The 22,052-nt window shown below is 42.5% G+C and overlaps 3 protein-coding genes across 7 annotated transcripts; 1 reads left to right on the top strand and 2 right to left on the bottom strand.

Annotated features, from left to right (window-relative positions):
• Positions 1-859: 859 nt before the first annotated feature.
• On the bottom strand, positions 860-3,081 carry LOC143004007 (gamma-aminobutyric acid receptor-associated protein-like 1). Of its 3 annotated transcripts, none has more exons than XM_076154838.1 (5): positions 2,907-3,081; positions 2,245-2,334; positions 2,009-2,087; positions 1,535-1,653; positions 860-1,370 (listed from the first exon to the last, which is right to left on the bottom strand). In XM_076154838.1, exons 2-5 carry the CDS (start codon positions 2,332-2,334, stop codon positions 1,305-1,307), a joined length of 354 nt encoding a protein of 117 aa, XP_076010953.1. In that variant the 5' UTR covers positions 2,907-3,081; the 3' UTR covers positions 860-1,304. The 3 variants fall into 3 exon arrangements, with proteins under 3 accessions (XP_076010953.1, XP_076010952.1, XP_076010954.1); XM_076154837.1 differs by lacking the exon at positions 2,907-3,081 and adding an exon at positions 2,703-2,824; XM_076154839.1 differs by lacking the exon at positions 2,907-3,081 and adding an exon at positions 2,591-2,696.
• Positions 3,082-3,409: 328 nt separating this feature from the next.
• arhgef5 (Rho guanine nucleotide exchange factor (GEF) 5) lies at positions 3,410-14,920 on the bottom strand. 2 transcript variants are annotated; one of them, XM_076154652.1, is made up of 15 exons: positions 14,349-14,920; positions 10,003-13,827; positions 9,253-9,298; positions 8,948-8,997; positions 7,863-8,257; positions 7,027-7,187; positions 6,725-6,877; positions 6,315-6,444; positions 6,116-6,190; positions 5,841-5,930; positions 5,592-5,734; positions 5,330-5,473; positions 4,799-4,869; positions 4,256-4,360; positions 3,410-4,106 (listed from the first exon to the last, which is right to left on the bottom strand). In XM_076154652.1, the coding sequence occupies exons 2-15, from the start codon at positions 13,805-13,807 to the stop codon at positions 3,964-3,966; spliced, it is 5,511 nt and encodes a 1,836-aa protein (XP_076010767.1). In that variant the 5' UTR covers positions 13,808-13,827; positions 14,349-14,920; the 3' UTR covers positions 3,410-3,963. The 2 variants fall into 2 exon arrangements, with proteins under 2 accessions (XP_076010767.1, XP_076010768.1); XM_076154653.1 differs by having other exon boundaries at positions 10,687-13,827; positions 14,349-14,919.
• A 1,823-nt stretch (positions 14,921-16,743) lies between these two features.
• Positions 16,744-20,650, top strand: m6pr (mannose-6-phosphate receptor (cation dependent)). 2 transcript variants are annotated; one of them, XM_076154802.1, is made up of 7 exons: positions 16,744-17,059; positions 17,535-17,716; positions 17,876-18,042; positions 18,225-18,334; positions 18,466-18,593; positions 18,682-18,808; positions 18,899-20,650. In XM_076154802.1, the coding sequence occupies exons 1-7, from the start codon at positions 17,054-17,056 to the stop codon at positions 19,019-19,021; spliced, it is 843 nt and encodes a 280-aa protein (XP_076010917.1). In that variant the 5' UTR covers positions 16,744-17,053; the 3' UTR covers positions 19,022-20,650. The 2 variants fall into 2 exon arrangements, with proteins under 2 accessions (XP_076010917.1, XP_076010916.1); XM_076154801.1 differs by having other exon boundaries at positions 16,745-17,059; positions 17,532-17,716.
• The last annotated feature ends 1,402 nt before the right edge of the window (positions 20,651-22,052 follow it).

Here is a 22,052-nt window from a genome sequence, read left to right as displayed (position 1 = left end):
TGTGTAAAGGGAGAGCAGATTGCTGAAGAGCTGCTACAGTGCAATATTATCTTCTCACCAGCATCTGCATGGCCGTTATTAAGCGTGTGTTTCTCCATCTTTGTTCTTTCAGAGTTAAATCCAGATCATTGGCTGCAGGAACACCATGATCATCAGCAGGATCAGATGCAGAATACACACACAGCACAACACACACGTCCATTTACCTCAGTCCTGCTCTGTTGTACTAAAATGTATGAAAAAGAAAAGAACACAGACCGCTGAGGCTCATTAACTGCTAACTTTCCTTTGTTCCAGTTCTGCCGAGGACTGATTCAAGTACAGACAAGTACAGACACATTTTGCATCTGCACCATAATTGCTATAAGCGCCTTGTTTAATCTGCTCCGTCTGCTGGTGTTACTGTGCCTGCCTGGATTTTTTGGACAACCCCTGCTTTGTAACTATTGCAACATGACATTCATTCATTTGTGAATTATTAATTTAGCACATTGCTTGGCTTGTCCTTCAACCCCCCCCAACTTTTGTAACTCTCTGGCTCCCATTATGTTTAGGAATGAGATAGAGACATGCAGACACCAGTAAACCTTAGACAGAACAGTACATTCTACTTCATAACAACAGACAGTATTGTTTCCATGAGGTCAGTGCAGGTCAGCGTTTGTGTTAAACTTAGTCTTAGGACACAACAACAACAACTTGATAAGAAACGCTGCTGTTAAACCTCAACATGATGTAGAAAAAAAAGTTAAAACGTGATTCAACTTTTGAGTTTGAGTTAGTCACTATTTAGCTACAAAGAAATGACACAAACACAAACAAGTGCAGTAAAAACAAAAAAAAAGGAGGATCAATCAGATTTCCGTGCATTTCATCTTTATTTTCAACAAAGGTTTATGATATTAATTTACAAAAAAAATACTATTTGCATTAAATACAAACGACTGAGAAAGATGTGGAGAGTGCTCTTCAAATCATTTCAGACAACTTCTGTCACACAATTACTTTGAACTTTCTTTTCATTGTTCCCTTTTCTTATTTCTCAATGTAAGGATTCAACACAATTTGAAGTGTAATAAAAAAGGCATTATGCTCACCCAACAATACTGACAAAGGTAAAGCCCACAGGTAACGCTTCTGCCTTTTGCAAAGATTTCCTTCTACCATGTAGTTTCTTATAAAGGCTAATAGAGAATAATAGTGGTGTGAAGCATTACAAACAACCTTAACTCTTTACCCCTGACACAGCCTCACTGCATCTCTCCTCTCTCACTCTCTCTCACTCTCTACCCAGTCTGTCGTCCTCAGGCGCCGTACACACTCTCATTACTGTAAGTCATGTAGAGGAACAAGTCCTCGTCGTGGTGTTCCTGGAACAAAACAGAGATCAAGACAGAATTTGAGAAGTGTACTTAGAAAAATGCACATAGTCAATCACTACCCACAGAAAAATGCTTGATGAGCAAAAACAGAATTACAACTGCAGTCAAGGAAAGGTGTGAAAATAGACATGTGAAGGGTGTGCAGTAGTTACCTCATACACAGCAGAGAGCGGGGAGCTGGATGGGGGAAGGGAGTTATTAACAAAGAAGAAAAGAGCCTCCTCCGGTCTCAAAGAGACTCGCTGTCGGATCAGGAAGCACAACTGGCCCACTGATGAGAGGAAGGACAGGACAAGAGAAGGAGGCGTTCAGTGAGAGGTGACAAAATACGTTTGTTTCAGATAAAGAGGAATAAGATAGATGTGTGTGTTCAGGGATAACAGGGAGAGTCGCTGGCCTGTAACCTTGTGACACTGTGGTCAAGTTGAAACTGAAACTAAATGTCAGAATGACGCCATCAACTCATGTAAACAGCAGGTTGGTGTAGCTGGATGGTGTCACCAACACTAAACTGTGGGGGATTCTGATTGGAGAGCGCGCTGGGCCAGATTTTATAGCTGATTTTCTTGTTTTCTTGGCATGTAAGGTCGCAAAAAGCTAGATGTAGAAAGTGTGCGTTTGTTCACCTGTTAAATCTGAGGGCACAAGGTATTTCTTTTTGTCCAGTTCTGGGGCTCGTGACCTCGGTGACCTCTCCACTATGATCTGATTAAGGAGATAAGGGTGTAATCAATCATCGTTTAGAGAAAGAATGCTTCCATCAAATTAACTTTTGACTGTGCATTACTATCACGTTACTTTAAAGTGAGGTTGGTTCAAGAAATGAAGTAACTGAAAACATTGAAGCGGCTGTGCTACTGACCGGTATCTTGTCAGGATGTTTGGCCCGAACTCTCTCTCCCTCTGCTCTCCTCACCTCGAGTGGCACTGAGCGTTGGTACTGAGTACTCATCTGAAACGAAACAAAACAACATCAAGTCCACAACAATTGATTATTTTTCAACCAGACAAAGAAGAAAGAGCGCCGGCTGACTTCACCAGCATTCTGTCAACGAGCTATACTGGCGGCGTAAAAAGTGAGCGTTGGTAAATCTGATTGCAGGCATATACGATTGTTTAATTACACATTTTAAATATTAGAATTGCTAACAAATCATCAGTACGTATGACGATTTGCAATCTTAACGTCAGGTTAAAAAAATGCATACATTGGTGTTGTTACGGCGACAAATGATCTGCGTGTCTTTATGATGGTCAATGTCACGGCCGAACAGCGCCACGTCATATTTCCCCAACAAATAGCGTAACAACAACACTTACTTCGCGTTTGAGGCTGTTAAAACCACCACAGCTAGCAGACCTCTTAGTGATTGGCGTCATTATTTGCTTATGTGTGTCTATGCGTAATATGACACGCAGTCGATTGCTTCACACTGTTCCAAATAAGCTGTTTACGAAGCTGGTTAGCGCCAAGGCTAACAACTGGATTACAGCAGCTGACGGTTCAACGGGGCGTAAACTTACCTTTAAAGACAGTGAAAACGATTTTATTGAACACGGTACAATTCCAGTTGTACACCTTTGGTCCCCCGTGTGACGAGTGTTCGCACGAAACAACCGTGGTAAAGGCTGTGCTCAAAAGACGGGCATAACGATCGATTCCAAAGATGTCGGCTGCTGTGCATATATTCTGCAGCACAAAAACAACAACAAATATAGCACCGCCCCCCAGGTCCATCACTTACCAATCAGGAGCGAGTATGAAGACAGACAGTGAGTTATATCCAATCGATAAGGGGTTAAGGCGAGCTTAATGTCATCATGCAACGCCCCCTTTCTTTTGTGTGACAGCGAAATGGACCAATAGCGGGGTTGAAAAAGTGGGCCAGGGGCGGCAGGGTCACGCCCCAGTCTGGATACGTGCTTGGCGTGAACATCAACTCCTCTTCGTCACAATTTGTTCAGTAAACAACTTGCTTTACTGTATAGATATTTTGCGCACGTGCCGTCAAGAAACAAGACAGTAATGTGTTCAAACTTGTTTTTTATTCCACAGATTTGATCTTCTGTTCTCCTGTGCATTATAACCTCTCAATTGCCTTTGTTTTTATATTTCACAACTGTGCTCTCCTGCATGCAGGGGCCTAAATTTCAACAGGCATTTATTTGTACACTAAACTTTCCTATTCAGTATACACAAAGCACAGATTTCACATCATTTTCCTTAAAACGCCAGTCCATTGTTGTATTACAGTACACACAAACTTGCTTGTCACTTATGATTTGGATGGAGGCACTAAAAATACTATAGGCTCACAGGATCCTTAATGTGTTTCAGCAGGTCTCTGTATAAAGGTGTGTGCGTGTTGTCCCAGGCCCACCCAGTGAACAAGCAAGTCCAAATGTTACACTGACATGCATTAGTCTAGCAAATCAGCTGTTGCACATTTCAGCAGAGGAAATACACATTTTGAGAATTGAATAATCCGCTGGTGAATCTCCATAAGCTTAACAGTGACAGCTATGAGTCTGATTTTTAACTGAGTCCATCCAGGATTTAATGTCACACTGCGCCTCCTGCTCACACTGCTGCTGTGGCCGTTGTGAGTTTGAGGGCATCTGACAAGTTGCGTTGTCGGACTCTATTGTTTGTGATGGTTTCCAAATGAGACACACGTATCCATCCTCTATGTCGATCAGACAATTTGGTCCCTTCCACCCAACCTGATAAGAGAGGAGAGTCCAAGAGAAAGCAAATTAATTCTCTATTTTGCTCCAATACAAGGTCCAATGCATCTCTACAGTGAATTGGTGCATAGGTGACTGATTCTTTCCCCAAGGGAATCTTGGGCACGCTAGTTTTATGATCTTACCATCTGTGCTTTGTTGGTGCACCAGAATGATATCAGCTTTTTCCAAAGACAGCTCATCAGGCTGCTGAGCAATGAAAGCACGAATACACTGCATCTGTTCAAAATCTGGGGTGTAAAGGAGCGGAAAGAGGTTAGACCTACAGTTATAACACACAATGCAAAAACCCTTAGTGAACTTTTTGTGCACTAAATGTATGTTGATAAAACATACATTGCCATCATTTGCCATTTAACATTTATCATTTGCCAACATACACAGTACCACAGCTCTGACCTTAGAGGCTACATGACACATGTACATGACAATCTAAAATGTATACTGAAAGAATCTTCTCTGATTCAACTGAATCATCTTTGATTTGATGGGCGCTACTGCAATGCAATGCAATAAAGTGAAGAGGCAACTAAGATTAAAAAACATTAAAAAAAATAATTGTTAAGTTAAGCATCCAAGTAACATCCCACCAAAAAAGAAAATAATTAATAACCAACAAGATGCTTGTATAGTGCTTTAAAACATGGAGGCCAGGCTGTGTATGTTACCTTGTGCAGCAGAGAAATCTATTTCAGGATGGGACAGGGACACAGCAGATATCCAGCGGAGTTTATCACTCCTGTTGAACCAAGCAGAAGTGATTGAATTTTCTGCAGGTGTTTTGTTTTTTTCCCCAATGAGGCACATACTGAGATGCACTGAGATAGTATTCTGACATTCTTAAGGCCTTGTTGTTTTGCCCTTTTACAAAATCTGTAAATGTTATTGTGTTTAACTTAAATGGGTGCACAATGCAAGCACCTGATGCATTTCTCTTAATTTTTAACCCTTCTTTCCTCTCTGGTATTCATTCCAATACAACAAATATATTCTGCACCCTTCTCACCACTAGATGACCTTGTTAACCGCAAAGGACACTAAAAAGCTTCCTCATGCAGCTGGATATACAACATCTCGTGTGTGGAGACATGAATGCATGTGAAAATGTATCTCAACCCTTGTGGCCCTTCTTTAAAAACGTAGTGTATTGTGGTAAAGCTCAGTAAAAACCAAAATCAATGCGTCAGTCACTCTCTTACAGTGTTTCGGTCCTTAGCAGCAGGGCTTTTTGAGTCAGATGCAGCCTGAACAGGTTCTTCTTTAGTGAGTGAAGTTTGACTCGACAGTTCTCCGCACGCAAGTCTGACACAGGAGCGTGGTCTATTACTGTTAACTTCCCACCTCTGGGTAGAGCAAGAAGGCAGACAGCAAGGGAGAAATAATATGTGAGGCAATGAAATTGCGATAAAATTCAATAGATTGCAGATTGGTGTTTATAACGTGATGTGCATGTTTACTCACTCTTTTTGTAGTGAGACCAGCAAGTAGTCATTGAAAAGGTGCAAGTAAATATTCCTCTCTGTGTCCTTCAGAGAGAAATCCATCAGTTCAGTCACTGATCCTTCTCGCACCAGCCTCCGTGCCTGACTGATCAGTGGAAGAGTCTGAGAAAGACAGAGACACAAACAGACGGAGACATTTAGCTTAGGCATGATTTTATGGTCCATTTCAACACTATTCGACACAGTAGGGAATATAGTCATCACATACCCTGCATTCAAAGTCCACTTTAGCACTAAGAGAGACCAGTGACTCGATGCTTTTCATCTGAGTAATGCTGTCATTACTTTCTTGGATCAGCTGAGGAGAGAATATTGAAAAGAAAACAGACGTGTAAGCAACTGGGTGAATCTCAAATGTCAAAGGTAATTTAGGTTATTTGTACATTGGTGGAGAATAACAGGTTTGGTAGTAGTATTGAGAGAATCTAGAGGAACTTCACAACAATAGTATGATCCAATGTACATTGTAAAAGGGGATGTTACCTTCTCTAGTAGTTTCAAAGCTTTGATGGCCTGCATCGACTCCGGAGTACCTGGAGTTGTTCTCTTCACAATATTCTTGAAAGAAAAAGAAAGGAAAGATATCTTGGGTTAAAGTGAGACAAAATCCACAGGCTAAGACATGCTGTGAATCATTTCAGTGTTTGTTCCTTCAGAAAGGACACGCAACATGTAAACACACCTGGACCAGCAGTTTAATGCGTGTGATCCTCTGGAAGGGAAGGACAAGGAAGGAACGGAGAGGAAGTCTCTGGCAAACAGCACTTCGCTCTAATTTCTCCACTATTCGCTTGAACCCTGGATTCACATTCCTGACAAATGAAAATAATAGTGTTCAATAAATCCAAAGCCAAATAGTAAAATACTATCTTAAAATGTTTGTTTATATTTGTAAAATGTAATAATGGTACATGGTTTTTAAAGTGCAAAAGTTCCAACAGCTTTATTAGTTCAGTACAAAAAAACATTTAAAGAAAAAGCAAAAAAAAAATTTCATCTCTAATGTGACTCAGTAAACGTACACATTTTATAACTTTCACTAAAATGTTATTACTAATTGAAGAAAATAACATCAATGTTGGATTTGCTCACATGAGTCTCTGGTACGTCGCATCCTGATATGACTGGTTGGTGAGGTAAGGCACGTAAACCATTCTGAAGCGCTGACACTGCCGAGCGATGATGTCACACACAGTAAAGAAAAATATGTCGGAGTCGACACGCTCCTCCAGCTTTGAGAGAAAACTACATAAGAAATCACAAAAAACTTTGTCACAGCACTTTCCCACTGCAGACTTCTGCAACTGTTCACTCACAGCATGTATATGTTTGATTCAAATTTAATTTTAACATTCCAAAATCAGTCAGTGAGATCCAGCTCTAAGGCTTCTTACTTGTGGCTGATGGCACGGACATCAGCAAGCCGGGAAAATAGCCAGTTCCTGTCCTGAGTGGTCAACAGCGTCCCCAGCTGTTTGGATTTGACAAAGTGTTCAACAACAATGTCCAAACTCCTACAGTACGAGGCCTCTGATGTCACCACCTCAAACCTCACCTAGAAGGGAAACCGGCGACAGATACAAGAAGGTCAAAACATTGAGCAACAAACCGAAGTCTGGAGTTAGTTAGTCAGTTCATTGGAAACGCTGGGATTACACAAGGATGTGACTAACTGACACATGTCAACTTATGTCACAATGAGTGGAAATGATCCACCTCAAGATGCACCTCCTCTGAAATATACACCTATAGTATTAAAGAAAATCTTGTTTGTGCAATCACACCTTCAGGCATAGCAGACATAGATTTCCGTTTTCTGCCAAGGAAAAAAATTTGTCCGAGATGTGGCAAGCTCTCATGTTTCCAGTAATTGTAGTAGTTTGAGGTGTGATGTAATAACAGTGACCAGCTGATTCCCATCAGTCAACCCATTTCCTTGAAGTCATATCAACAGGGTGAGCATAAAAGTCATGATCTGAACCTGCCTGAAGAGAATCTAAAAGTAAAAATAGATGGATTTTTATTCCTGTAATCACTAAGAGTTCCTGAATTACAATGAGGCATAAGGGGATGTTATATCTGAAGCAACCGCCCTTATATCATTTGTTTTGTGTAACCAGTAGTATTCAAGTAAAAAATATGATTTGCTGCAAACAAAATCTCAACACTGTTCCAATCAAAATTTCCATTATATCCTGTAGTGGCCATTGACCATATGACAGTGTATTACCTCCTGTAGACGTCTCTGGTCCTCTGTGAGCTCCTCCAACTCTACACTGTTTCTGACCCCTGGCAGTTCCCGCCACAGTGTGGATGACTGGGTTAGAGAGACAGACAGACGTGGAGAGGAGGACCTGCGACCACTACTTGGGGGTTCAGGAAGAGGTAAAGTCTTGGCACTGGTTAAGGAGCCTGTGTGGGCCAAGGAGTGGGGGTGGGGGACAGGGGGCAGAGGAGGAAGAGGCCTGCGGGCAGGAGGAGGTGAGGGAATAGGAGAGGACGAGGGAGAGAGAGCGGGGAGCTGGGTAGTGTCATAACATACAGAGAGGGTATCCGACCGAGACTGACGCAATATCTCAATGTTTTGGGCTGCTTCACTGTACTGCTGGTAGAGCTGGGCGGCATCTGGGAGAAAGACAGGAAAGGAGACAGACAGAAAGACCAAAACAGAGATTATAAAATCCAGGAAGATAGAGACAGGAAAACAGTTAGCCAAAAGGAGCTGTTTGCATTTGAAATTCCATTTACACTTACTTGTCGGAATGCAAAGTCACAGCAGCAGCTGTTTTTCATGCAAGTTAGGAGCTACGAATGCCTGCACAAACCTGTCCGTTGCCTTGGAGCATGCACAGGCACACACACATATGTGCAAACACATAGGTATATACAGTCTTTCTACAGCACATACTCTCCTGCCCTATTACTTGCAATATTCATGGACCATTGTTCAGGTGTGAGTCAAACGTAAACTGCATATGGATTGCATCATATTTGTTTCCCTTCATATTCTGTACAAACTAAACGAATCAGATATTGAAGGGAAATGGTACAGCACGTCATGCTTCTCCTAACCACACTCAGATCTACACAATCTAAAGACACGTCACAGTCTCCCCCCCCCCCCCCCCCCGGGTGTGTATCTAACAATCTGGAGATTTCCTCTCAAATGCTCCTAAAGGTCAAAGTGCAGAAGAAGACCCTTACCAATGCCAAAGTACAACATTTCTAAGTAGATTATTTTTTCTTTGTCCAACACTCCATAATACACGTGACATGAGTGAAAGGCTAAACTGAAGGAGTTATAGGCATACTCACTGAAAAACTTTGAATTCCTCCTCCGTCTTGTGAGTGTGTCCATAACGCTCCTGCAGTGCCAAGAAAGAGTCACAGGATTATTTATAAATGGAGATTTCCAAAAGGATAAAACTGAAACTGTTGAAAGGGGCTCTCTTAGGTAACTACAGTAATTTTACATTTTTAACATGTTAATGTTGCTACACACAACACAATGCTTGAATATAACGAATATGACAGCTAAACTCCAATTTGGTGTGGTCATACACTGTATTTAAACATCTGGTGTGGCATCGGAACAGATTGGCTGTGATGGCTTTACTCACCTGAGGTCCAACTCTCCCCAGCTTTTACTCCGGCAGTCTTCATCGTCTGTAATAAGAGAGTATCCATTTGGTGAAAAATGATATAGCATGCTCATCAATTCCTTAATTCTTGGCGAGTTTATTGTGAAGTCCAGTGATGTCATGAATGCGCAAATAAATTAAATCGAACTCAAATAATGATAATAAATAGATAAATGAATGAAAATAACTTAAAACTGTTTCAAACTAATCTAAGCAAACATATAAACAGCCCTGCTTATGAAACAAGCAGACATCAGTATGACTCAATAAGGGATGGTTCAGAGCCTTTAAGCTCCTGTTTTCCCTCCTCCACTCTCTCCACCCACCACCTGTAACCACAAAACTATGACGTACTTTCCACTTAAATCACAGATCAGTGTTGCAATATTTTTTTTAAGCCATCAACAACAGACGTCTGCTGTCAGTTTGGTGATTGAAAAGGAATATGAAACTAACCGCAAACAGGTTGCAACTAAAAGATTATCTGGGAAAATCAAGATGAACAGTGGTGAATCAGGTTTCAAGGCAGTCTAGTAAGATTTCCAGGTGCTTTCCTCTGTGCTATGTGATAAGAGAAGGTTGAAGTGTCAATTGATAAGTAAATCAATTAGAATGAACAGAATCAAAAGAAATTAGGAGACGTGATCATGTCTTGAATTAGAAAATTAACATTAGGGAGGTGATTTGAGCCGATACCCAGTGACTCCATCCTCCAGCTGCTTTCTTTACCTGATGTAGAGAAAATTCTGGTTCTGCGATCCCTTCCAACCGCTTCGTCTCCCTCTTCTTCTTCTTCTTCTTCTACGCAATCTGTTTTCCTTCTTGCAGTTGTTTTGCGGATTCCCCTCCTCCGAAACCGAGCCTCTGGACCCAAATCTCGGAAACTGCAGCTGCTCTGCACAAATCCTCCCCCTACTAGCCCCTCTTCCTCTTCCTTTTCCTCTGCCCCTTTCACTAAGCTTTCCTTTTCCTCCAAACCGTCTGTTCCCATATCCCCGGGCTCCTCTGCCTGCTTCTCCTCATCACTTTGACTCATCCAGACCTCCTGAACCTGAACCTCTACGGAGGGGTTGGGGTGGTCAGACTCTTCATAATTAAGACTGGGGCAACTGTTAGGCTTGTATAGCACATTGCTCACAGTTAAATACCCCTCTACTTCCTTCTCCTCGCTGTCTTCTCTTTCCATTTCTGTTACCTCAGTGTCTGTCTCTTCTACAATTCTCACCTCTATGTCCTTTGCTGCCTTTTCAAACTGAAGCTGACCAGAAGGCTCAGTCTTGTTGTCCGTGGCAGCACAGTGATCCGCCTCCCTTTCTGAGTCTAACAGTGTGTCAGCGTGAGTGTATGTGGGTGTGTCACCATGTATGGCTGTGTACTGGACAGCATGTGTGTCTGCTTTGCTCTGTCCCATACCTCTGAGTCCCTCCAATTCTGGCTCTTCCTCATCTGACCCGGGCTCTGTGGGCTCTTCTTCTATTCTTGGCTTTTGTACGCTGGCATAAAACGGCATCTCCCCGATTCCATCAGTCGACTCCTCTCCTTGTTTATCCTTCTCAATCGCTGCCTTGGGCCAGTTAGCACACTGGTCACCTTCTGACCCTGAACTTGGGTCGTCAATAGTCTTTTCATCTGAGGATCCCAAGATCTCACACACAACATTTTTGGCCCATTTAAGGTGGGGAGCCTGGGAATGGCGCTTGGGCTCCTCCGATATGCTCCACGCCCCGCTCATACGGATTCTAATGGCCTCCTCCTCCTCTGGAGTCATTGTTCTTGTGTCAATTCCAACAAAGGGGTCTTGGATCTCAGCACAGGGATTATCAGGATGTGATAAAAGTCCCTCCTTGTTTTCTTCTGCCAAATCTTTGTTTCTCTCTCTCCACTGTACAAGTAGCTTTTCTGTCTGCGAGTCTCTACTTGTTGGGCCTATTACAGCATATGGGTGCTCCACCTTGACCTCTGATCTCTTCCCAGTCTCTGTGTCGTGACCTTGTGAAGACGCTCTGTATCGGACGTCTGCCCTGGATGTTTCATCACCGAAGGTTCCCTCCTCCGTGGCCTCATTGTTGCTGGGGTTGTTGGTGGTGTGTTCATCACCTCCACTGACAGTCAGATGGAGGTCATGCTGTGGTCGCTGTGTGACATCATTGCCACCATAACTACTTTCTAGATTTGGGTTGTTGCTTTCCGCCCCTCCCACCTGATCAAGTTGTGGCATCTGATTGGACTTTGACCGCGGCAATGTTTGCCCAATCACACAGTAGACATACTTGGAATGCTTTACCTTTCCCTCTTCATTTTCCTCAACTCTTTCCTCCTTCCTGCCTCTCCATTCATCATCTCCCTCACGCTGCCTGAAGCCAGCAGGTGGAACGCCACCTTCAAGGAATTCGCTACAGTCCTGAAATTCCTCTTCCTCTCTCTCGTCTTCCCCGTCTCCACCGCTGGACACGGTTACAAAGCTGTCCCCTGTCGACAGCATCCTGTCTCTGTCTGAGCCTGCCTCACTTACTCCTTCACTCCCGCAGCGAGCACAGTAATCGCTCCCTTCCTCTTCCTCTGTGTCACTCTCCTCTGTGTCATCAGTGGCGTTTTCTCTCTCTGCGTCCCTAAACCAGCCTCCCTCTTCCCCTCCGTCACTGTCAGACAGATGCTCCTCCTCTGCTTTATCTCTCTTTCTCCTGGCCTCACCCACCTCCTCCTCCTCTAGACTTACACCCTCTGTCTCCCTCTCTGCTTCCCCCCCTTGGTCCTTGTACTCCTGCCTTCTACTCGTCTCAGTGTCATAGCGTCTTCCTCTAGAATCGCTTTTGTCCAAGTACCTCTCATCTTGTTCCTCTTTTACTCTCCACCCCTCTCCCATGCCATGTGACTCCATGCTCCTCGCTTCCTCACTCTGTCTTTTGCACGTCTCTGTTTGGACCACTTCTTCCTCTAAAGATGACTCTTTGCTGTTCTTGCCCTTCGGCTCTAACCACATCTTCCTCCCTTGTCCTCCTTGTCTGTCTGGTCTCTCACCTCTCTTTTGCTCCTTCCACCTTCTTTCACCAGCTCTGTCTGAACCTGTTGTCTCTTCTACATCTCTTTCGTTTCGATCGGTGCTGTCTCGCCCTAATTCCCTCTCTTCATAACTGTCTCTTCCCTGTCTAGATCGCCTCTCGCTGTCCATGTCGCTGCTCCACTCTCCACTGCTCTGAGCTCGTGGCGGCACCCTGGCGGCAGTCTCACTCGGTGGTCGACTGCTACGGCCTGTTGCATTGTCGTACCTGTGCTCAGCCTCTCTCCCCCTCCCCCCCCTGTCTCTCCTCTTGTCGTGTGTCCTTTCTCCGTGTAGGCCTGCCACTCTCCTGTCATCTGGCCGTGCTCTGTCGTCGTGTCTGTCTTTCCATCTCTCCCCATCCCTCACTGGCCTCCTGTCATTGTCCCTGTATCTCTCCTTGTCTTTCTCCGCTCCCCTCTCCCTGCCGTCACTTGGCCGCTTTGATGTCTCTGCATCGCCCTGTCTGTACCTTGGCCTGTCCTCTTCCCTGGACCTGTTTCTGTCTCTCTCCTTTGCCAATTCTCCCTTGTTGTCCCCCTCACTCTTGCTGTGTTGGTATATCATCTCCTCTCTCTGCCTGTCCCTCGCTCTCTCTCTCTTAATCTCCGTCTCATCAGTGTCCCCTTCGCTCCTGGTGTCCCTCCGTTCCTCCGTTCTTTGCGCCTTCCCCCTCTCCTCGTCAGAGTAGTTCTCTCTATCCCTTCTTCTGAATGGAGAAGGAAACCTGGCCTTCTTCTTTCCTTCATCAGGCCTTAGCTTCTCCCTCTTTCTAGTCGCATCCCGCTCTCTTCTGCCCGGTAAGTCACTGACCCCCAAATCCCTCTCCCTCCGCCCGGGCTCAGCCTCTCTCCGTCTTTCCCTTCTCTCTACCCGCCCATCTTCTACCCCTTTTGCCCTGCTTTGTGTGTCACCTCTTTCTCTCTCTCTGGGCTGCTCTCTCTCTGTGTCCCTGTCTCGCTGCCATGTTCCCTCTCTTTTTCTCTCCCAATCATCGACCTCTACTCTTCTTTGCCTGTCCATCTGCCTCTTCACCCCTATATCTTCATCTTTCGCAGTATATCTCTCTTTTCTCATTCTCGGAAAGGTGTCACCTTTTTTCATCTTCCCTTCTATGTCTTTCGCTGGCTTTGTCTCTAAATTTGAAATTGGCCTCCCATTTCTTCTTCTATCAGCTTCTCTCCTCTTTTGCCTCTCCCTCCATTCCCTCTCTCCTTCTCTTGTGGGCACAGGAGCACAGTCTCTTTCAGAGTATTGCTCCCGTGGGTCCAGTTCTTTGCCTTTATGTCTTGTTTTGTCTCTCATTTTCTCCATTTCGCTCTCTCTCCTCCATTCTCCCTCCTGGTTCCTGTCTCTCTCTCGCTCTGACTGAGCAGTCATTCCAGGTCTTGGACTGGGATCCCGGGTGGTTTTTCCACCTGGCTGATGCTTGCGGTCAGTCATGTTTATATTAGATAAAGTGTCAAGGAGGGTCCAGTTGGGCCTTTTGGTCCCCATCGTGCCATAATTTTTAAACCCTAAAAGACAATCAACATTCACATGGTCAAGTTCAGAAATCATCAAATCAAGGATTAAGAGTAAATCCATTTAGTAACACTGCTTGACTCGTCAAAGAAAACAAAACCAGGAGTTCCTACATGTGTCTACATATGACATAGTGTAGTGTCATTGGTCTGGAAAAACTACCTCCAAAAATACTGCTATCTCTTCAGCTGCCACAATTAACTTTTGTTTTCAAATATTACAACTCTTTTGAGAGCTTTTGGTTCAGACCAGAGAATATAACGTACTATACAACAGAAGGAAAAATGCAGTTTGTAAGAAAAGGTGACACCCTCTAACAGTTTTCTCAGAATGCTGCACAGACCTGCAAAGCACAGCATACCAAGTCAGCCTTTCCGAAGGCCTTGTAACACATAGGCACGGCATGTCACATGTAAGCCACAACTAAACCCCATATCAATCTCCGCACAAGCATAAACATAATTTTAGAAAAGTGTTCACCTGAAATTCATGAAAAGGTATCGAGGGGACTCACCTGAATGCAGTATTGTGGGTCGATCCTGTCTTCCCTCTGTCCAGCTCAGCTGAAGAGCATAGGATTGCACAATACAAAAGAATTCATTCCCTGCATTCACGTCGTCTAGGTGACTGAACAAATGTTCTACTTTTGGAAATCAATCTGAACCGCCTGCTTCTTTTCCTTTCGATACTTTAGCTCTGTGTGTTCCTTTGTAAATGTTATGTTTATTCCTGAGCGCTCCTTGCTTTTCTCACTTTCTGCCTCTCACTCTCTCGCTCTACTTCTCTCCACCTCCCCTCCCTCCTTGAATTCCCAAACAAGTCTCAACAGATTGACACTTATCTTCCCCTCCTCCCTCTCTGTCTTGTCTTCACAGTCGCTGTTGGTGAACATACAGATCTCCCATAAATCTAACAAAAGTCTGCAGAGTCTGAACACAGCTTAGTCTTTTCTCCTCCCCTCTACTGCCAGCATGATTGCCTGTGCAGAGCCCCCCTGGTAAAAAGTTAAAGACAACTCTCTCCGTCTCTCCTGCCCCATTCTTCTTTCAGCAAACACAGGAAGTACACTTCTTGACTGTGTCTCTCCTGGAGCTGTGATTGGTCGATACGAAATGGCCGGGTGTGTCTGCACAACAACAAACAGCCAGGTAAGAGAGAGTAAGATAATGCAAGAGAGTGGGGGGAGGGGAGAGAACTGAACTTTGGGAGTATAAACGCACTGCTGCAGTGTGCTAACAGAGCCGTCACTGCTCCTATAAAAAACTCCCCTACATTCCCATGAGAGGCAATGAAATATGGGAAAGAAAAGGAAATGCAAGATGTTTCACATGATCAAAAACAGTTGAGCTCTACATGGCGGATCTGGATGTAATTTTTAACCAGCTGCTTTACTATTTGTGCATTTTGATTGCTGTATTGACCTGCGATGAAAGCCAGGGAGAGAGTGGTGCTGATTTACATTGTGTGACCTCCACTGAAAATGAGACAGAGTGGAGATGTGACTGGCTTGCATTTGCACTACTGATTGCATTTTACATGTGAATATCTTTAGAGTTAATGTGCCACATGACTGCTCCTTGTTTGTATTACAAGTTGTCAGTATTATGACCCTTGTACTGTATGTTGATATTCTCATAGTATATTTTCCTTCATGTGCAATAAAGCCCAGACTTAAATGTGTTGTATCTTCACAATGTCAATAAAGCAAATGAACTGAAACTTAACTGAATTGTATTGAATTGAATACTCAATCCATAGTTTGACCCTTATGTTAGGCGTGGTCAGATATGTTGGTTTAAGTTGTGTGTGGGTGAAACAAACTGTAAATCATTTCTATGTACAGTATATTTCTTTATCCATACATTTTAAACACCTTTTAGTTTTTTTCTCATGAAGTTTGTTTTAAATAGTCAATACCAAGTGCTTTAAAGTGCTTTAACTACATAATAAGTCAGTGGTTTCAACTAAGCAGAACAAAACCACAAGATGCAAATAAAATCCATCTACGCAACTGTGCAACTGATACTTAGTTCAGTGTGGAACTGTTCATCAATATCACTGTTGTCGTTTCACTGTCAATGGTTACACTAAAGAAATGCTAGTTTACATATGAACAGAAGAATTAGGCACTGTCCGTCTGATCAAACCCTTAAACAGGTCAGTGGATGCCTTGTACGTAGATCCATGTTGACAGACAGCTTTACAGAAAATAACACTTTGAATATTTGCCATGAGGTGTTACCAATGCATTTCAAACAGGAATGTTTTACTGGAGATACTGTTACTGTGACTTAAACACAGGGGCACTGGGCTTATATTTAACTTCCAAACATTTAAAACAATACATACAAATATTCTAAACACATTTCTACATTGTTAAAAACACACAAACATAAGCATTCTAAGAGTGCACATGGGATAACGTCAACAATCTAATTAATAGTTCAAAAGAGAATAATAATCAAACTCAAGTATATCTCAACTTATCACATTATTGTTTGTAAATTTGTTTTCAAATGTGTCGATTCTATACGCTCTTTGAGTACCACTGATAGTACTTGCACCGCAGCTTGAGAACCTATAGACCATTTTGCCTCCAATAATACAATTTGATGTAACTTGTGTTTCTAACGTTTTGGATCTGTATAGAGGACAGTGAAATTAGGTCAACAGTGTCTCAGTGTTTCATTACGGATAGCGAGTGAAGTAAAGTGAAGGTGATGTGTTTGTGTGTCGCTCTGAACTCCTCCATTCTTATCATTTCTGCACATTTATAGACCGAGCAGAAGGCAGGAAGATGACAGGAGTGCGATACTACCGCCTGCCTCACATGGAGTGTGTGCGTGCGCGCGCGCGCGTGTGCGGTCAGCTGGTGTGTGTATGCGATGGATTCATTGGTCGCGCTCGACTCGAAAGTCACATGCGTGTGTGTGTTTAGTTTCACTTCCGCACTCATTAACTGTTCAATGTAGCTTCAGCCTGCTAGCGTCTCACTTTACACATGATCTATCTTAAAGCAGCTTTGTAGAAGAGGACAGAGGGACCTGTAGCAGGCGGGATTCGATATCGAACGGCGTAAAGATTCACTTTTTATCTGCAGGACTAACCTGAATCCCATCGTGGCTACCAGAAGCCAACAGGAAGCTAAGTTAGCGTCCGGCTCACTGCATCAGTCACTTTGACTTTTCTCTTTCCTTATTCCCTCTATTGAAAGAACCGATGAAGGTAAATATCAGCGGTTGCAGGACTAATGTCTCAGCTGTTGTCTGACTGCGTGTGTTCGACAAACTCTGTTATTCAGCCATGTTCTTGAACGTGAACATGACTAATAATGATGCGTTCATGTTCCGCAGTAGCCGCTTGTGTGTGTTAGTTCCTGCTTCCTCCGCGGTGCTCACCATCATTCCCCTCGATTTATGAAACAGAAAGCTTGTTTTATGGATATGTATAGTTGTTTGTTTGGTGTTTAATAGCAATGCACAGCAAAAATGTATTTCTGTAGTACAAATACATAAATAGAACTTCTGGAATTATTTAAATTATGAATTTACAAATAATATGTCACATTCCATGTTTTCACAAGCCAAAAATTGCAAAAAGGACCATATGTAATTCACATCAGTGTAAGGTAACAATGAATCCTCCATGAAACCTTTTGTTTTGAATCTTTCTGTCCCTTACCCTGCTATATTTGCAGCAGGTGTGTCTCAGCCCTAGTGGAGGGCTCTTCCTGCTGTGGACCCTGGCTGTCCTGCTGCCGCTGTGTGGGACTGGGGTGTATGCCAGTGACAACACCAAGAACTGCAAACTGAGCTCTGACAAGGACCTCCCGCCCTCAGAGCAGGAGATCCTCAGTCGGTTAGAGCCCCTGACCAAAAAGGAGTAAGAAGTGACTCAGTTTAGCTCATTGTCGTAAATGTGATGGTAGTTTGTTTAGGATCGCCTGTAATCATTCAGGCACCAGTACTGTTTTAACATGAATGCATTATACGTCTTCACCAGTGTGTTTACCGGCTTGATTTCTTGTTCTTATGCTGACAGCTTTAGAGCAACAACCAAGGTTGACAAAGCGAGCTACACGTACGTGTTCCAGTTATGTGGGGATGCAGCCGGGGTACCAGGAGCTGGGGTTCTTCAGATGGACAACAGTAATATGACAAAACCAGTCATAATTGGCATGTATAATGCAACTCAGCTCATTGGTGGAAGTAAGTACTTCCTGAATATAATTACTAAAATAGGATTTTACATAATATCTTGTCATTTTCTAGCAGTTAAAAAGTGGATTGTTTATTATCAAATTATTTCTGAGCACCTTGTATAGCTCTGAATATAGAACTAATGTTGCTTTGAGTCTGAGTCTGTTTTGACCCTCTCTTTTTCCTTGCAGGTGATTGGGTGATGCTCATCTACAGAAGTGGTGAGCACTATGATAACCATTGCAACAATGAAATGAGGCAGGCCATGGTGATGATCTCTTGTAGCAGCACAGCTGGCATGGTAAAAGCATAAAAATGGCTTTCACACCAACAGATTTGGGAATTCAATACAAAAGAGACATGTATGCTTGTCTTCTTTTCCAAGTTTGCGCTGCATTGTTTAACTTTCTTTCTCCGTCGCCCGAACATCAGGGCCAGCTGGAGGCGATCCGGGAAGAGTACCGGCCGCACGAATGTTTCTACCTGTTTGAGCTGGACTCCAGTGCAGTGTGTCCAGCTCTCGATTCCAGGCTCAGCACTGGCTCCGTAATCCTAATAATGTATGTTAAGACAGTTTCTAATGTCCCAAATACTTGTTGTCCGCATGACTAAAAATGTTCATCTATAACGAACGTGCTCTCATTTCAGAGGATTCTGTCTGGTGGCCGTGTATCTCATTGGTGGTTTCCTGTACCAGCGGCTAATTGTTGGAGCCAAAGGGATGGAACAATTCCCAAATTATGCCTTCTGGGTAGAATTTGGCAATCTTGTAGCGGTAAGGCTTAATGATGCCATCCATGTGATTTACTTAAACATTCACATTGCTCTTGTACTCTTCTTCACCTCATACATCTGTTTATGACAGGATGGGTGCGACTTTATGTGCCGTTCACGGAATCGAGAGGAACCTCCAGCTTACAGAGGTGTGGCCACGGAACCTTTAGAAGATGAGCCAGAAGAGAGAGATGACCACTTACTACCCATGTGACCTGAATATGTCTGAAATGAGACTGAAATAGCCACAGTTTGACACAGTTTACTAGTTCAGAGGCCAGATGAAGTTGTTGCTAAACACAAGTCTGCAGTCAGTTTTACTACTGGTAATACTACTACTTGTTTGGGAGCTGCTGGCATTTTGCCTATACCAGACTTGTGTCTAGAGCAACTGCTGTTTAATGTGATTGTCCCCGAGGAGGGCCTGTCTTACTTCTAGGGCTGACAGACCTGTGTCCTCTCTTAGCCCACACACACACTGAGCTGTTTGATGTCAAACAAATGAGACGTTCATCCAAGATTTCAATAAGCAGCAATGTTTCTTATGTCAACATCTGGCACAAAAAGGGGGAAGACTAGAAGTGGGTTTTCTACATAAGGTAAATATGAATGACTTGTGTTTCTCTGCTCAGCTGATGATTCTTTATGTTTGTTCACGTTGCACCCCAGGTTCTTCCAGGGTTGCTGTTTGTGCACTGTAAGTTTCAGGTTACATAACATGCAAGCACCTTCACATGTTTTATGGCTTTAATAGGGGTTTGGCTTAGTATGAAAGTGAGATATATATATATATATATATACACACACATGTATATACGTGTGTGTGTATATATACATAATGTGAATGATTTCCACTTAGTGCACTCAGTTTAAGTACTATGGCTGTGTTTGCAGCCCTGTTACACATGGAGAAACCACAGCTTAAGGCAGCTTGACCTTTTGATATTTAGTTGTCTTTTTCTTTCATCCACTTACAGGCTTCTACATTAATTAAATGGAATTAAAAATGGTTAATGGTTAATATTGATGGCTTCCTGACTAGAAACTAACCTGTAAAAGGTCAGATTCCACTAACAGAATGATCACTGAGAGCATATTTTCATTTAAATCCTGCTTTTCATTATTTGTCACAATTGAAGCTGTTCATTAGCCCCAATGGTATATAAAGTATATATGTTATGTATGTATACTTGTACTTTCATAAAATAAATCATAGCCAAAACACTGTCTTGATGACAAAGAAAGAATGTAATTATGAAAATGACAGCAGAAAAACTGTCCACATGTTAGCATTGACCAAGCAAAGGAGCTGCTACATACATCAACCTTAGGACGACAAGAGCTGACTTGACTTTGACCAAATATGCAGAACACATTTCATCTACTCCACCTTGTATGTGGAGACAGGCGGACGCTGGATATGCTTACTTTTATGTTTAATTCTGATGATCAATACACTTACAGGTCTGAGTGTAAAAATAACAAGGTTGCCTAATATGTTGTGGTTATTCTAACTATTAATGATGCTCTCTTAGGACACAGGCTTATTATTGATGGTAAAATGAAATCCTAAGATGTTTCTGTAATGAAGTAAATGACTGCATTATTCTCTGTGTGAACAGTTTTGGTTTGTTTCTATCATTTGCCTCTTGTTGATGTTGATTTCTTTATCAGTTTTGCCCAGAAGTGTCAGAAATGGGTTAGGGTTAGTTCATATGGGTCAGATCTGTGTTGCTATGACTAAACCTTCAATAGGAGCCAGTTGTTTTGATATCCTGATTTCTTTTCCAAGCAAACAAATATTTCCTGTTCTGAATATTTCATTAAAAATGAAAGATTTAAATAGTTTATGTGAATTCATGACTTTCAAAATTAGATAGATATAATTAAAAGTACAAGTTCATTTCTAGTTACATAAAGTTTTTTGTTGATGTTTGTTAGTCATACCTCCTCCAGGCAGAAGTTTGGCTGTAAGTCTTTATAATGCATGGTTGTAATAACCAGGAGGCCTATCATTATATTTTATATTATATGATATTTATTCACTATATGTACAAAATTAAGCTCTATTAGCGGATCCCTTTGATAAAAGAATAAACTCAGTGAACTAAATACTCCCTCTCTCCTTTCAACAGCGCCTCTCGTGTCTCTCTACTGCCCCCTGCTGTACACAGCAATGGCTGTATTTGTCCACCCCGATGTGAATTTGAGCATAATTACGAAAAAGGCCTCAATGGTGAAAAAATGTGTGGAAAAAAATTAGTGCACGTGTTTGTCTGATTCTGATTCTCCCTGTATACCAACGTTTACGCATAAGAACCTGACTCTGTATTGTAAACTGCGTGTATTCAGTGCCCTGGCCTCACCCCTCTGCTCTTGCTAAATCTGTGTCTATAATTTAATCTTTCTTGTTTTTAAAAGCCCCTGTAGGCATTTTGTCAGCCACCTTATCAGTCTTTCATCTAGCTCATACCTACGTACTTCTGTCACGTCAAATCCACCACAAATAGTGGGACCTTTGGGATGGAAATTCCCTCCATCTTCACTCTACTTTGGCTTTGTTTTCCACATTTATTTGCTTCTTTCTTTCTGTGTCTTTCTCACATTTAGACTCCGTTCCAAAAATGAAAATAATGAATGAAATGAAAATGAATGGAAAAGACTGAAATCAAACTCATCGTAGTCATCATTAATCATCATCTTTTCCCTGAGTTTAAGAGGCTTTTACGTATATTTGTTTTATTTGATCATTGGTTAATAATCTCTTATTAGTATAATTCTTTGTAAGATTGTCCTTTTTGGTTGTGATTTTTAAATAGTTTTTTTTAATCGGTGAGCTAGGAGCTAGGGGTTCTACTCTGTGTGTTGGTGGATGGCTGGAATGACAAAGTGAATCTTTATTTTTTTTCAAGACCACTACTTACAGGCTTGCAATACTTCATATGCAAATCCTTCTTTTTGCACAGACTCACCTCCATGTATACAATATGTATGTCACATTATTTTTGAATAACCACTCTTATCTTGTATCTTCAAGTAGTCTGGTGTAGGAGTTAAGGAACAGACACAAAGTATCTGCTGAGTAAATAAATGTAAAACCTCATATCAACTTTTGGAGTAGATTATCTATTTAGGAGATTGTCTAACAAAACCAGCATTAGTTGACATTTTGTTTACTAATCTCATGACGGGGAATCTGCTTCCCTCTGCTGGTCTCTGGGTAATCTCGACTGGCAGCTGCACAT

Source organism: Genypterus blacodes, unplaced genomic scaffold, assembly GCF_046128005.1.
Source record: "Genypterus blacodes isolate CSIRO-AG114 ecotype Tasmania unplaced genomic scaffold, CSIRO-AGI_Gbla_v1 ptg000063l_1, whole genome shotgun sequence".
Classification (NCBI taxonomy): domain Eukaryota; kingdom Metazoa; phylum Chordata; class Actinopteri; order Ophidiiformes; family Ophidiidae; genus Genypterus; species Genypterus blacodes.
Note: the sequence above shows the minus strand (reverse complement) of the source record. Positions and strands in the feature narration are given on the sequence as shown.